Genomic DNA, 16,657 nt, shown 5'->3' on the forward strand with positions numbered 1-16,657 from the left:
AATATCACGTCATCAGAATTGTCATTACCACCATCGAAGGATGACATTCTTATTGTTGCAGTGTGTTTCTATCAATTTTACCTTTATCCTCTACATCCAATCTCTGGCCCGAACATGTCAGCTGTACCTCAAGAATATCGCAAGAATCTGCTCTTTTCTCACCGCAGACACGCTAAAAGTGCTTATTATTGCCCTCATCCACTCTCGGCTCAATTATTGCAACTCGTTGCTGATCGGCCTCCCCCGCACCAGACTCTACCCTCTTCAATCCATCCTGAATGCGGCAGCCAGGCTCATCTTCCTGTCCAGCCGCTACTCGGACGCCTCTGCCCTGTGCCAGTCACTGCACTGGCTGCCCGTCAAATACAGAATACAATTACTCACCACCACTCATCCACAAAGCTCTCCACAGCACCGCTCCACCCTATATCGCCTCCCTCATCTCAATCCATCACCCAGCCCAGGCTCTCCGCTCTGCTAGCGAAAATAGACTGCGCGCCCCTCTAATTCAAACTGCTCATTCCCGCCTTCAAGACTTCTCCAGAGCAGCACCAGTCCTCTGGAACGCACTACCAAAGGCTACCCGAGCAATCCAGGACTCACAGAAATTCAGGCATGCTCTAAAAACGCACCTCTTCAGGGAGGCATACCGCATACCCTAAACAAACCCCTCTGTACGCCGCCTGATAACATGTTCCCTGACCTACTGACTGCAATCCCTGCTAGCCACAATCAACTGCACCTGCAGTCATACCAATCCTGCTGTAACACGGCTAAATGTCTGACCATTGTCTATGTGTATAGCATCCCTCACTCTCCACCCCGCCATACCGTACACATCTCCAGCCCCTTTACCTTCTGTATCCCCCCATTACTTGTAGTATGTAAGCCCGTTGGAGCAGGACCCTCGCCCCTATTGTTTCCATCAACTATTTACTATGTAACCGTGGTTCTGTAATGTTTGTATTTTGGTCTCTCTGTATTCCACCTGTCTATGTAAGCGCTGCGGAATATGTTGGCGCTATACAAATAAAGATTATTATTATAATTATCAATTTTTCTAAGCCTTAGTTAGTCATATTCAGGATTACATAAAGGTACCGTAAAAGTTTATTTGCTTCCTTGTTTGCATATCATTGTTTCTTCTGCAGGTAAATGTTCCACACATAAATGTCTTATTTTTGTAACTCTGTCGCCTGCATCGTATCCCAGAACCTGTGTCATTTAGCACCACTCACAACACTAGTGCTACCTGTAGCTAGCTATCCTGCAAACCAATGTCTGACCCATTAACCTCTTTAGTGGCACGCCTGGAAAATCTCCGGGGCTTGCTGTACCGAAATGTGCTGAAGACTACCTAAACCTGCCACTAAAGGGGTTAAAGAGCCTTGAAACATGGAATATCAGCCCAAGCAGAGACACTAAAGACTCTTTAAAGAGGACCTGTCATGTTGTAAAGTCACTGGGGCTGGATCGATCACTTTTTTTTTCATATTCACCTCCCTTCCCCATGCAGGCTTTTCTAAGATCTAGCCCCCGGCACTGTTAATCTGTCAATTGGGCAGTCCCACTGTTAGTGGCTGATGTCGGACTGTCAATCAAGTCTAATGCCACACACAAACAGTGAGCAGCACTAGGAGCTGGATCTAAGAAGATCCTGTACAAGGGAAGGGAGTTGAGTATGAGTAACATTACAGTCAGAGGGGTCATGGCTACAAAGCTGTTCAGCCAGTCCCACTGACTCTACAACGTGACAGGTCCTTTTTTGGGGGTCAGACATGAAGGGTAGCTCCCAATAGATGGTGCTTGAGAGATAGTACTCTTTCATTTTGGAAGAGAGTTAATTTGCATACTTCTTTCCCAGGTAACATTGCCTGCAAGTCTCTATACCAGCTGGATCTCCACAATGAGAATGATTACCTCCTAAGACATTTGTCACCATTTCATACTCAGTGGCTTTTTAGGAGATATTTGGCAGTGAACTACAGAAGAAAATACTTTGACCAATCAATTCTTTAAGTACACAGAGCAATTTTTTCTTAATCAGGTGAATAAAAGCACTGGTGACTACACTCCCCCTTTCTCATCCATGTCATAGGGATGAACAGGGAAAGCTAAAGCAGCTCTCATTGCAGCAACCTCACCAGATAACGTCTCATACCGGGGCTTTTCAAAGGTCACTTTTATTTCATACTGAATTAAGTCTTCTTGTCATGGAAGGTTTATTTAATTTATTTTAAAAAATATTGACCTCTCCCACTTGCCATCCTGTATTTATACCAAAAACAAATGAATTTGCCCCTTACATACCTGAGAAAGCCAACAGTGGATGGAAAGACTACCATGTATACATACCTCTGCAGGTAATGGATATTCCAAGAAAGCTATGGTAATGTATGCAGTCAATGTGGTTTCATCATCTACTCCACCCTACAGAAAAAAACAAGTTATACTTAGACGAAAACATAATATACTTTATTTCAAATACCCGTTTATACAGTATGCAGATGCTTCTTTAAGGGATAACATAGAAGTGATGAACTTAAGTATGATAACTTTATTTAACCCTTTCCAATCCACTGTCTGACGTCTGAAGACATTATGATTTAAGGCTGTACATCGCCGATGTTGGAAGACATCCATCTGGAAATGGAGGGGGTGATAACTTATAGTACCAATTGAGGTCTATGGAGAGGAGAGGAGGAGGGAGTGTGAATTACACAGAGGTGGTTACTAAAAGTAATGTGAGTGATTTACTCTCACATGCTACTGAAATTATATCTACACTGCTCAGTACTTCTGTATAATGTCCTACATGAAGCAGTCATTTGTGTGTGTGTTTTACAGAGAGAATGCCAGAATCTGCTATTTTCTCCATGCACAGTGTATAGTATACTAGCTGATATACCCAGCCTCGCCCGAGTTAATTTGATACAGGTGTTTACTTGTTGTTTGCACGGAAAGTTTATGAAGTCAGGGTTACTTTAGAGTAAGTGAGGAATAAAATATGTATACATATAGAGGAGCATTAGATTCTCCTCAGGGGGCATGTACCAATGTCCCTCCGCAGAATGTGCCACCCCTTCCACCTAAAGAATGCTCACGCAAAATTGCATGCTTGTACAACACCGGGAAGTTACATTACATAGGGGTGCCAATACTTTTGCAATTAGCATTTAATAATCGAGTTGTGACCCCTTTACTTTCCCTATTTAGGTTTCCCTAAAGAATGGTTGTGCCAAATTTCATGCTTGTACAACATCGGGAAGTTAGAGAATTAGTGTCGAGTCAGTCAGTGAGTGAGGGTTTTCACCCATATATATATATATATATATCATAACAGCAGTCTCCACCCACCAGCTTAGAGAAAATTGAAAGGTGGATATACAGCATGCAGTGAGGAAATTTGGGATTATTGCAAGATTCAAGTTATATAATAGCCAGAAATAGTGTTAAGCGACATTCAGACCTGCAATAATGTCTCCAGTCTATTTCCACTGTTCTGCTCTGTCCTTGTAACCAAACAACAAAAATTCCGGAACTGTCGAATCTGGCACATGCCAGATTCAAGCGGTGCCAGACGGATTCTCTTGACTATAATGGAGTCTACCCAGGATGAAATAGCACAGCTTTCTGAGCTATTTTGATTACATTACGATCATGTCATACTATATGTGTGAGTACAATTTCTCATATACCTGCTTCTATCACTTAGGACACCATGTAATGTTCTTTACCTCCCTTTTCTTGCTCTTACCTTCATGGCATTGTTAAAGAGATAGCCAACATTTTGGAAGCAGCCATTATCCTTTTGCCGCTGAGTAAGCCACAGAAGAGCACTAGTTATGTGCTGAGGATCAATGTACATGTAAGACTGGACTCTAGCAAAGGACTTCATGACAAAGGCTGTCAACCTGTGAAGATATATAGTATTGGTATGATCAAAAAAGCTATGAAGGTAGGTGCCAACACTTGCATATATTTTTTTAACTTTTTATTTTTGTCCCACTAGGGGACTTGAATATCACCATATTTCAGTATAGCAGTGTATTGTAAAGACTATGAAGCTCATCATAAGCCACCATAGATGGCAAACTTGGAGGCCATATTCAAGCCTCTGGATACCACAACAACCCATCAGGACCTCGTGATCACATTGTGGGGGTCCGATGAGTGACTAAAGGAGCTCTCTCCATATGTCAGCCTTTTACATGCCACAGTCGTATTAACCACGGCATGTAAAGGGTTAAAAAGTGGGATTAGAGGTTTCTCCGACTTCGCTGTTGGAACAGGTGCTGAGTTGTCACTGGATAGCCCAGCCGCCATTCCCAGAAACATGGGAGAGCCATGCTGCCAGTCTAATGCAGCAACATAAAAAGGACCTGCATCAGAATATAGGCCATTAGTGACCGCCATCAAGTGGCATACGGGTGGTCACTAAGGGGTTAATTGTTTACACTAATTCCGCCCCCGGCACATTTTGGTATCCTCCTCGACTTTCAACACCCCCCCCCCCCTCCTACTTGTTCCTACCAGGTATTTCCTGTACTTTCTCTTCCATATCCTGGTCCAAATGCACTGTAGGACCCATCTGGGTGTCTATAAGCCAGCTGTTTTTGGTATCCTGTACAAATATACGCAAACCCAACTTTAGAAGTAAAATAAGAAGGCAAGCACAAAAGATAGACTTAAAGGGATATGCCAACACATTATGATCGTTGGGGTCTGACCTCCAGGACCCTCACCAATTTTGACAGTGAAGGAACCACAGATGATTCAACCTTTTGGGTCTTTGACTGTTTTCCCTGCACAGTAGCGCTCGCAACCGCGTCCTGCACAGGAGAACTACAACTAGCAGCATTCAACTGAATGGAGCTGAGCTGCAGTCCCCCCTGTACAGTGCGTGGCCGGGGCGTCACAGTACAGAGGAAGACCGAGGGGGCTGCAGTGATTCAGTGTATTTAGTGGGATTTGCAGCCACTTTACTATTACTTGGGGCTCATGAACACAAGCGTAAATATGCATTTAAATCATTGGGCGCGCGCAAATACATGTAAAATACGCAGGAAATTAATGCGCATACACCCATGTGAATGCGCCCTTAACATTATAAAGGTGTGGTGGTTTGTATTTAATCTAGAGCAGCACAACCAACAGTTAGGGTGGTTTCAGCTCCTCTTTCTTGCTCCGTTTGGAAAGGGGAATCCCTGCGGCTGAACGGCTCCTTCTCTGGGTGGAATCGAACTGTGCTGGATGGACCTCATTGACTACAATGGGGTCCGTCTGCTTTCCGCCCAACTGCCCGGCTTTCGGATGAAAGAAAAAGTGCTGCATGCGGCACCTTTTCTTCCAGTATTTTTTGCCAGTCCCACGACAGAACTTCTGACTGGAGGATCCACCGCAGAAGAGAAACTGGCCTTACAAGAGTTGAGTGAGCTGCGGATTTCTTACCGGTGTTCAGGTAGCTCAGGGCCTTCGCTTTTATCTCCGGTGTAAGTTGATTTGTGTTGTTGAGATAATCCAATATATATATATTAGGAGTGAACAGGACCATGTTTTGCTCTCCACATCCAAACGGCAGCTGAAGGAGGTTCCCCAGATGCTGCATTGAATTTCCCATGATGTCCCCTAAAAAGTATCAGACATGTTTAGGCTCCGATGTGTATGTGACCATTGCCTAACCTCTTCTCTCATCGCACTATAATGATAAGAAGACTGTATGAAGACTTAAGGTAAGGCTGTAAGAGTAATTATTGGTTACGGCCATCAATATGTCATACTCTAACATCATGCACTCTGTTTATGATCTGTATGACCGGGGACGACCATGACACTTACCGATAACAGAGAAGTGAGCTCGAGCAGAACCTTCCACCACCGGTCCTGGGAGTTTCAGTGAAATCTGCTCAGAAATCTCAGGACCTGAAAAAAGTTATGTCACTTTATGTTACTGCATGTATTATATCACTTTTAAATCTATCTATCTCATATCTATCTATCTATCTCATATCTATCTATCTATCTATCTATCTATCTATCTATCTATCTATCTATCTATCTCATATCTATCTATCTATCTATTTATCTCATATCCATCTATCTATCTCATATCTATCTATCTATCTATCATCTATCTATCTATCTATCTATCTATCTATCTATCTCATATCTATCTATCTATCTATCTATCCCATATCTATCTATCTATCTATCTATCTATCTATCTATCTATCTATCTATCTCATATCTATCTATCTATCTATCTCATATCTATCTATCTCATATCTATCTATCTATCTCATATCTATCTCATATCTATCTATCTTCATATCTATCTATGTATCTCATATCTATCTATCTATCTCATATCTATCTCTCTCTCTCTCTCTCATATCTCTCTATCTCTCTCATATCTATCTATCTATCTATCTATCTATCTATCTATCTATCTATCTATCTATCTATCTATCTATCTATCTATCTATCTATCTATCTAACTATCTGTTGAGTTGGCACATGCTGTCAGTGCCACTACATACACAGGTTGGAGCAGACACTGTTGCTCCAACCCGTGTTGTGGCCGGCACTTGTAACTGCAGGCTGGGGTCTCATGGAAATGGGAGCTATGCTTGCAATTACAAGTGCTGCCACTACACAGAGTTCGGAGCAATTACTTCCGCTCCAACCCCTGTGTATAGCAGTACTGACAACATGTGCATGCTCAGCTGATCGGTTGTGTTCCCGAGCAGTGGGCGCCAGCTGATCAACTATTGATGTCCTACTCTGAGGATAGGTCATTAATAGAGATGAGCGAGTATACTCGCTAAAGGCAATTGCTCGAGCGAGCATTGCCTTTAGCGAGTACCTGCCCGCTCGAGACGAAAGGTTCGGGTGCCGGCGGCGGGCAGGGAGCTGCAGGGGAGAGCGGGGAGGAACGGAGGGGAGATCTCTCTCTCTCTCTCTCTCCCCCTGCTCCCTCCTGCTGACAGCCGCTACTCACCGCTCCCCCGCGCCGGCACCCAAACCTTTCATCTCGAGCGGGCAGGTACTCGATAAAGGCAATGCTCGCTCGAGTAATTGCCTTTACCGAGTATACTCGCTCATCTCTAGTCATTAACACTGTTTGTGCCTGGAAAACCCCTTTTACTGCAAATATCTCTTTGAAAGTTAGGCTATGTTCACAGCTGTCTTACAGGCTCAGTTTGAAGCCTCTATTGCAGATCCAACATGAAATGGCAAACAAAAAAGTCCTGCATGCAGGACCTTTTTTGATCTAGTAAAGTGTCGGATGGAAACCAAACGGATCTCATTATAGTCAGTGAGGTCTGTTCTGCACCGTTCAGTTTCCATCATTAGAAGCGTTAGTTTGGCCGGGGATTCTTTTTTCCTGTTCCCATAATAGAACAGGAAAATGGAATCCCCAAACGCAGATGAGAACATAGCCCTAAAGAGGTTTTCCATGGAAATACTAAAGATGAGCTATCGTCAGGATAGGTCATCAATAGTTGATCGTCCAAGGCCCGTTGCTCGGGACCCCGACCAATCAGCTGTGCGGGTGCAAGCTGTCAGCGCCGCGATGACACAGAGGTTAGAGTTCTCTGCGCGACCTATGTGTAGTGGCCGGCGCTTGTAACTGCAGGCACGGCTCTCATTGATTACAACTCCACAAGTATACACTGATAAATAATTTACCTTTTCCGCAAATCATAGCGTTTTTCGTTACTTCTTTTTTCACACCTTCTGGCTACAATTAAAAAAATTAAAAAAAAGTTTAAAAAAAACTGAATACACTTTTTCTATCTATTGTCGGAGATGACAGAAATGTTCTTTATTTTGTATGTATATTTTCATATATTCAGCAATAAAGGCCTCAGATGAATGAGTGTGAGGGAAAGTGCATTTCTTCTATAGTTGGTTTTGTGTTTCAGTCTGAATTTGGTTAGCAAGCATCCCCCATACACAATTAGGGCTTATTCAGACGACCGTATATCGGCCGGGGTTTCACTCCCGTCCGATATACGGTGTCCCTGCCCCTGCAGAGAGGGAGAATGTATATCGGCCGGGCGTGAAAACCCGGCCAATATATGGTTGTCAGAATAAGCCCTTACAGTGCGATTTCTATTGTTTCTTATCGAGTGAAGTTTCACTATAAACAAGAAAAAACAGATTCTTATCAAGCTCATGAAACCAGCATAGAGAGTTAATTAGTCTATTTCTAACTTTGTCATGTGGCAAGACTCTACTGAGCATGTCTGCTAATTTCCCTTCCTTTTCATTACCTCATGAATAGAGATGAGCGAGTATACTCGCTAAGGGCAATTGCTCGAGCGAGCATTGCCCTTAGCGAGATTTGGCTGCCGGCGGTGAGCGGGGAGCTGTGGGGAAGAGTGGGGAGGAACGGAGGGGAGATCTCTCTCTCCCTCTCTCCCCCCCGCCCCCCCACCCCTGCTGACTGCCGCAAACTCACCTGTCACCCGCGCCAGCAGCCGAACCTTCTCTGCCGAGCGGGGAGATACTCGCTAAGGACAATGCTCGATCGAGCAATTGTCCTTAGCGAGTATACTCGCTCATCTCTACTCATGAACACTCCCCATGAGAATGACCTATCAGCACACAATATGTTGTAAAGTATCTGAATGTCCCACCTTTTTTTGTCTAAGTTACGATATAAACTTTTTGCCACCATTATTAAATCAGATGTTTTACATACTATACTGCGGAATAAGTTGGCGCTAAACACATAAAGATTATTATTATTATTATACTGCATGTTATTCATTGGCTTCTCTGAGCTCATACTAACCACACCTAATATACTGTAAGTGCCATATCTAACAACGTATTTGCACTAACACTATCTATTTCATATCTCTCTCTCTTATATCGCATCTATGATCTTTCTGCTGTAATGTACTCACCTCAACTAGGATAGATTTAATAACTGTGTCCTTTCTGCCTTGTGCTGGATTCACAATCTCATTGCCACAAAGACCTGCTCCAGGTAGAGTCTGAGCACTTACTGTAAACTTCACTTCACCTGAAACAGACAGCAAATGAGTCAAGTGGGATGTCTAGGGTGATCTGGCAACGTAATAGGATTCAATCTCCGTGCTGAGGACTCCTCCACACGGCTGTGTTTGCACACATTTTTGGCCATGCAAAATCTGTGCACCAAACACAGAGAATGTTACCCATTGATTTCAATGGGTTTGTTCTCATAAGCATGTATTGCTTCCGCAATACAATAGGACCTGCATTAGTGCAATAGAAGTCTATGACAGGTGCAAAAAGATGCAAGGTGTAGGATGTGGCACTGTGCACATTGCAGGAGAAATGCAATTAATCAATGTATCAAACTCAAATTTTATTATTTTACATTTTTATTAGAATGTTTTCAATATAGTTACAAAACTTAGTAATGAACAATAGAGTAATCTCATTAAGTTGGTCATCAAAGAATCTCTTTCAGAAAGATTGTGTACTGTGTATTTTAAACACATGAAAAAGATGTGAAATGTGATTGTTCTCAGCAAGAAAAAACAAATAATCTTGTGGATATGATACCTTTTAATGGCTAACAAAAATACATGATTTTATAGCGAACTTTTGGACCTACTCCAGGCTGAGGAAGAACCCGAAGTAGGTTCAAAAGCTTGCTATAACACCATGGATAGAGAGGGGGAGAGAAGCAGCATGGAGAGAGAAGGAGAGGGGGAGAAAGGCATCATGGAAAGAGGATGGGGGGGGAAGGTGGGACAGGGAGAGAGAAGTGCTATGCAGAGAAGAAAGAGGGAAGCAACATGGAGATAGGGGAGAAGAGAGAGAAACGGCATGGAGAGGGGTTGGACAGGCACAGACAAGCAGCATGGAGAAAGAGGGAGAGGGTGAGGAAGAGAGAAGCAAAGTGGCATGGAGAGAGGAGGGAGAGAAAGTGAGAAGGGAGGAAAGGGAGAAAGAGCAGCATGGAGAAAAGGAGAGAGGGAGAGAAGCAGCATGGAGGGAGAGGGAGAGAGAATCAGCATGAAGAGAGGGAGAGAGAAGCGACATGTAGAGAGAGAGGGAGGGGAGAGATAAGCAGCATAGAGAGAGAGGGTGGGAGAGGGAGAGAGAAGAGGCATAGAGAGAGAGTGAGAAGGGGAGTGGGAGAGAAAAGGTGTGGGGGAGAGGAAGAGAAGTGGCATGGAGGGAAAGGGATAGAGAAGCAGCATGGAGAGAGGGGGAGATAAGTGACATGTAGAGAGAGGGAGGGGGGAGAGATAAGCAGCATGGAGAGAGAGGGAGAGAGAAGCGACATGAAGAGAGGGAGATTCACAACAACTATTTCTCCAAACATTGTATGTTTGAGTCAATCTAGTTAATAGTAAAAAGATTAATACTGAAAGTGTTAGCCCTTTAATAAATAATGTAGGAGAAATTGTAGAGGGTGATGAGGAGAAAGCAAATATATTAAATAGTTTTTTCTCCAGTATATTCACAGTGGAAAATGAAATGTCAGATGAGATGCAGAGTGATAAAGTAAACTGCACTAAATGGCACTAGTCTAACCCAGAATTAAGTGCAGAGCTGTCTTAAAAAGATTAAAATAGACAAATTGCCGACTCTCAACTGTATACACAGACCCTTGTTTCTTATATTTAAGGACTCTATAGTGACTGTGTCTGTTTCACCCGGAAATTACTGGCCGGTAAGTCTTACTTCTATTGTTCGTAAAATTTTTGTAGGGTTTCTAAGAAATTCTATTCTAGAGTACCTCAAAGAAAATGGCTGCATAACTCTATATCAGCATGTATTTATGAGAGATCGCTCCTGTCAAACCAACCTGATAAGCTTGTGGCAAAACTCACATTGAGTTTTCCTCTGAGTTCTCAAGTCCTAACAAATCTCTTAACAACATAATGATAGGTTAAATAGCTCTGTATGAAAATGGTCATAGCTAGAGATGAGCGATCACGCTCGGTAAGGTGAGTTAATCGAGCGAGCCTCGCTCATCTCGAGTAACTGCCTTCTCCTCCAAGAGTGCTCGGGGGGGGGGGGGGGGCAGCGGGGGAGAGCGGAGGGGAGCGGGGGATAGTTAGAGAGATCTCTCTCTCCCCCCCGCCGCCCACCCCTCACCCCCGCCGCCCCCCCCCCCCCCCCCGAGCACACTCGGAAGAGAAGGCAGTTACTCGAGATGAGCGAGGCTTGCTCGATTAACTCACCTTACCTAGCGTGCTCTCTCATCTCTAGTCTAGTCTAGCGTATAAAAGAGAATGACATGAGAGTTTGAGTCCCTTTATAGACAAGAACTGATTAGTGAATGCTTTCCCAGTATTGCAGAATATGTTGATGACATATAATTAAAGAAAAAAAACTGGCACCTAGAGACTTCAGTGTCACCTCCCAAGATACGGTCACTCTGCCATTCGCTTCTATGCAGTAATACTCATCATCGCTGCTTAATTTTTTAGCCGTGAACTCATCAGATTTCTCCAAATCAATGTTTATCTATGGAAGAAAGAGAAGAGTGAAGTGTGGGACCAGAGGACATTAGAGGGATTAGGATGTAAGATTATAACCTGGATTGTCCACTTACCCTTATGGTTTGCTTCAGGTAATTGAAAACAGTGGCTTTCATAGTGAATGTCTCGCCCCGTATAGCAGAGTACGGTACAGTTGTCTCCAGGAAGAACGGCTGGAAAGTGATCAGTGAGATTGGCTCTGCAAGACCAAACCCATTTTCCTCGGATGTACAGAACATGCCAACTTTCCATGTGGTGATCGTGTCTGGTACTGTCAGCTTTAAATTTGAATGTCCAATGGAGCTACAGATAGACATACTGATCAGTATGTGTGTATCATGTATGTTAGCATGATGATAGATATCCTGTACTAGAAGCTAAACCTAAAAACTCAAAACCTTCCAAAATACTAACCAAGAACTGCCCTGGTTGCCCATTCACAATAGAATACTAAGAATACTTAGTGCTGCACCTCCCTATATCACCTCCCTCATCTCTGTCTAACACTTTATCCGCGCTTTCTGTTCCATGAATGATCTTACACTAACATCCTCCTTAATCTGAACCTCCCTCTCCTGTCTTCAAGATTTCTCCTGAGCTGCACCATTTCTCTGGAATGCGCTACCCTGGACAATCAGGTAATCACCAATATCCACAGTTGTAGGCATGGTCTAAAACTACATCTCTTTAGGGAAGCCTACGCTTTTTGCCAAATTATCAGGCCTGTAAAAAGCCCTTAAGTCCTGAAGAAGCACTTTAACCTATTAAGGACCAAGCACTCTCTAAGGGCTCCTTCACACAGGCGTATTTGCATGTGCGAAATTTGCGTGCACAATATGCACAGAATATAAAACATTTATATCAATTTTTTACACATTTACCATTTTTGTGCGCGTCTATAAAATAACACCTGTTCTATTTTTGTACGCATTTTCACAGCAGGGGTCCCCATAGAAGTCTAGAAAAACTTAGTTAAGGTGCAACTATGTCTACGGCCATCTGAAACTTCCCTAATTCAAATTAAATAGTGGGATCTTTTCCTCCATGTAGGCATTAACAGTTTAGATCAGTTTTAGGTTGTAAGGGTGATTTCAAATGATTTCATCGCTACGGAGCGTAGTTGCACATGAGCGAAGTTTTTCTTTGGCTGTCAAACTTCACGCCATAGCACTGGAGTTTGAAAAAAAAATGCGAGAAGATCGGCGCTGCAAGTGAAAACTAAACAACTGAAATCAATTGAAATCAGTGGTTTTGTTTTGTCCTATTATGCGGCCATGATTATCATAACGGGAGAAAACCATGTTTGTCTGAGACTGCCCTTAGAGTCGGTGTGACTTTAGGGTTAACACCCACTTGCGTTTTTCTTGTGCGTTTTTTTCACGCTATATCGCTGCGTTTTTTTAAGGTGATTGTCAATGGGGCTTTCTAATGTTAAAAACGCATTGCAAGTTTGTGCTTTGCGAGTTTTGTGCGATGCGTTTTTAACATTAGAAAGTCCCATTGACAATCACATTTAAAAAACGCAGCAATATCGCGTAAAAAAAACGTGCAAGAAAAACGCAAGTGGGGGTTCACCCTTAACCTTTACTAAATACTTACTCGATCTCAATCAAGTCCCACAGCCAGGTTTCCGGGAACATTGTCCTCACCGTGTCAATAATTTCCAGAGGTTCCATCACATGCATAACTGATGTGGAAAATCTTATGGCCGTTGGTTCTAACCCGCCCTGAATTTCATCTGGACACAAAATGCACATATAATGATGGACGTTTAACCAAGATCATTAATGTTTCTTTACATCTCTATGTCATTTTATTACTATAACGGCTTAAACAGATGGGCGCGATTTGGTCCCGTTATGCGACCATGAAAATCAGGGCCGCATAACAGGACAGACTACATTAGCTACCACGAAGCATAGTTGTAGATAAACGAGGTAAAAAGTTTCTTTTTTTTGCCTTTCAAATTTCGCGCTACTCCACATGAGTTTGAAATAAAAAAAGCGTAGTATTTCTTGGGCGTAGTATTAACGGACGAGGATCCCGACAGTAAAAATGAAACCATTTAAATCAATGGCTTTGTTTCATCCCACTATGCTATGCTTGATTTCAATGGGAGCCATGCCTGCAGTAACAAGCGCCGGCCACTACACGGAGGTCGGCGCGGAGACTTCCGTTCCGACCTCTGTGTATTTGCGGTGCTGACAGCATGAGCCCACTCAGCTGATCGGTCGGGGTCCTGAACGCCAGACTCCAGCCGATCAACTATTGATGGCCTATCCTGATAATAGGTCATCAATAGTATTTCCCTGGAAAACACCTTTAAATAAAGTGCTTCAAAAAATAAAAAGAAGCTTTTATCCCTTACAAGAGAAAAAAAGAGTCATTAGAACCTTTGCTCAATAGCGTTAAAGGTAACGTAGAATCCCAAAAATCAGAATCAAGGTGTAAGCGTATCTAGACCTAACTTGTACAGTTAACAGAGTACTAGATCCAGAGGCATAACTTAAAGATTTGGGGCCCCAGTGCAAAATCTGTAACAGGGCCCCCATCTATAAAGCTTTATTCATAGTGCTGGGCTCCCTATATGGAGAAGAGAGGCCTTATGGGCCCACTAGGGCTCCTGGGGCCGGGTGCAACGCATCCCCTGCATCCCTTATAGTTACGCCCCTGACTAAGTCTCAATAGGCAGCTGCCTGAATGGAAAAAGACTCCTGTGTTTAGGCAGAAGTTCTGCAAGATTCCGAGCCCAGAGGAACCCAGAATGGAGCCTGTCGGTATAAGCTCAAAGCCCACCCAATTACAGTCTTGCTCTTCTCATTTACCCAGTTCCTGGCTTCTAATAAAAGTAGACAATCCTACACCAGAACTTAATTGTTAACACAAGAATCTAGACCAATTCTAGACTAGTGAAAGCATCTAGGTGCTGAGAAGGTAACCTAGACTAGCAGAACTACACTACCGAACAAAGCGTCCAATTAGAGTGAATAGAGCTATAGATAATTGCCCTAGTCCCTAAGTTTAGTCTATTTCTAGCTACTTGGAAATATAGCTGTTCAATCACATGGCCTATGAAACCTAGAGAGATAAAGGCGCAAAATAATGAAGAGGTGTGATGTGACCTGTAGCCCTGATGGTGTGCTGCAGGGGCCATATTCAAGCTCCTGGGTGCCATAGCAATCTATCGGGACCTCGTAATCACATCGTGGGGGTACGATGGATGACAGAGAAAATCCCTTCCCTCTGTCAGCCCTTTACATGCTGCAGTCGCATTGATTGCAGGATGTAAAGGGTTAAACAGCGGGGATCTGAGGTTTCCCCAGTCACCGCTGTTTGAATCGCAGTCAGGCTGTTATCCAACAGCCAAGCACCCGCTCCCCTTGGCATGGGAGACCCATGCCAGGCTTCTGATGAAAAAAGGGAGATTGCATCAAAATAAAGCTCTTTAATGGACAACATCAAAACGCATATGGGAGGTCGTTAGGTGGTTGAGATTCTTACTACCATGATTAATATAAACAAAAAGTAAATACCGTATTCATAAGAATTACTGTACTCATGTTCATCAGGCCCTCTGCAGATGACAGGGATTCTGATCATTCTGTTTGTAGCGACTTTCAGGCCCAGATTCTAAGAAAAAGAAATAAAACTTTTTGGGAATTGCAAGTCTGGCATTGAGGACATAAATTAGAAATACCATATTTATTTAACCACGCAAGAAACATTGGAAGTCATCCTTTGTGTAGATGGAATAAGAGATGGAGCACAAAGTCCGAAAATGAAAAATTACTTTACTTGGCAGCTGTATCAGTGATACAGTCACTTAAAGGAGATGTCCCGCGCCGAAACGGGTTTTTTTTTTTTTTAAACCCCCCCCCCCGTTCGGCGCGAGACAACCCCGATGCAGGGGTTAAAAAAACCACCCGCACAGCGCTTACCTGAATCCCGGCGGTCCGGCGTCTTCATACTCACCTGCTGAAGATGGCCGCCGGGATCCTCTGTCTTCATGGACCGCAGGGCTTCTGTGCGGTCCATTGCCGATTCCAGCCTCCTGATTGGCTGGAATCGGCACGTGACGGGGCGGAGCTACACGGAGCTACACGGAGCCCCATAGAGAAGAGGAGAAGACCCGGACTGCGCAAGCGCGGCTAATTTGGCCATCGGAGGGCGAAAATTAGTCGGCACCATGGAGACGAGGACGCCAGCAACGGAGCAGGTAAGTATAAAACTTTTTATAACTTCTGTATGGCTCATAATTAATGCACAATGTACATTACAAAGTGCATTATTATGGCCATGCAGAAGTGTATAGACCCACTTGCTGCCTCGGGACATCTCCTTTAATGGGAATCAGCGGTACGTTGAACTCAACACAGAACTCTTTTAGCAACTCTAAGTGACTGTGCATATATGGAAAAAAATGCATGTAGATCTATACTCTACTAGAATATATATTCACATTACATAGCCGGGGGTGGATGGGCCATTCACCACATCCAGAGATATCCCAGATTTCTAGTCAAGTCCTTGGGCTGGTTGCAGGGGGCCTAGAGTGCTGGATCATGCAAGACAGCCGGGCGCCCTGATTTAAAACTTGTTTAAGTGTGTTTAATAAAATAAAAAAAAGGTTATACACACTTCCTCTCTGTTGCCTCCCAGCCACCACACTTGGTGATCTTGTCGCCCGTTGACTTCTGGGTAGTGCCATAACGTAACAAACACACATGCAACAGGTGTCATTATTACGATCTTGAGTACTATAGAAGGGGGAATTGTGTAGAGGCATGGATAACATAGGGAGGGTGCTGGAAAAGTGAGGATGCAAAGATGTATTTGTGTCAAATTCTTCAGAGATAAGTTCTGGCCAGGAGAAATAGTCATGGCAGTCTGGGCCAGATGCAGACCAACATATGAACATAGTGAACACCTCCAGTCAGAGAGGTCATCACCTGTGATTAATGGATATAATGGTATTGTAATCACTTATACAATCTGAAAAACGCTGTGTAGAATTGGTATATATCACTATGGTATAATATTGGTCTTTGTATAGTGCTTTTTCGGAGACAGTATGGTAGCATTATGTGGTCATGCTCTGGGGGTATTATTTGGGCCTCATAATGTTATCATTGGTGATATTGATCTTTGTAGTGCTCTTT

General features: G+C 43.4%; 1 protein-coding gene across 1 annotated transcript in view; it reads right to left on the reverse strand.

Moving 5' to 3' along the window:
* Positions 1-16,657, reverse strand: part of LOC136626203 (alpha-2-macroglobulin-like) — a 67,214-nt gene that overhangs the window by 18,194 nt on the left and 32,363 nt on the right. Inside the window, exons 17-27 of the mRNA XM_066601045.1 lie at positions 15,032-15,128; positions 13,098-13,236; positions 11,573-11,801; positions 11,358-11,484; positions 8,919-9,037; positions 7,693-7,744; positions 5,839-5,922; positions 5,452-5,628; positions 4,534-4,624; positions 3,758-3,914; positions 2,356-2,430 (exon numbers count right to left, since the gene is read on the reverse strand). Of these exons, the coding sequence (XP_066457142.1) occupies positions 2,356-2,430; positions 3,758-3,914; positions 4,534-4,624; positions 5,452-5,628; positions 5,839-5,922; positions 7,693-7,744; positions 8,919-9,037; positions 11,358-11,484; positions 11,573-11,801; positions 13,098-13,236; positions 15,032-15,128 (1,347 nt within the window). The remainder of the gene's footprint in view (positions 1-2,355; positions 2,431-3,757; positions 3,915-4,533; positions 4,625-5,451; positions 5,629-5,838; positions 5,923-7,692; positions 7,745-8,918; positions 9,038-11,357; positions 11,485-11,572; positions 11,802-13,097; positions 13,237-15,031; positions 15,129-16,657) is intronic.

Source organism: Eleutherodactylus coqui, chromosome 4 (assembly GCF_035609145.1).
Source record: "Eleutherodactylus coqui strain aEleCoq1 chromosome 4, aEleCoq1.hap1, whole genome shotgun sequence".
NCBI lineage: Eukaryota > Metazoa > Chordata > Amphibia > Anura > Eleutherodactylidae > Eleutherodactylus > Eleutherodactylus coqui.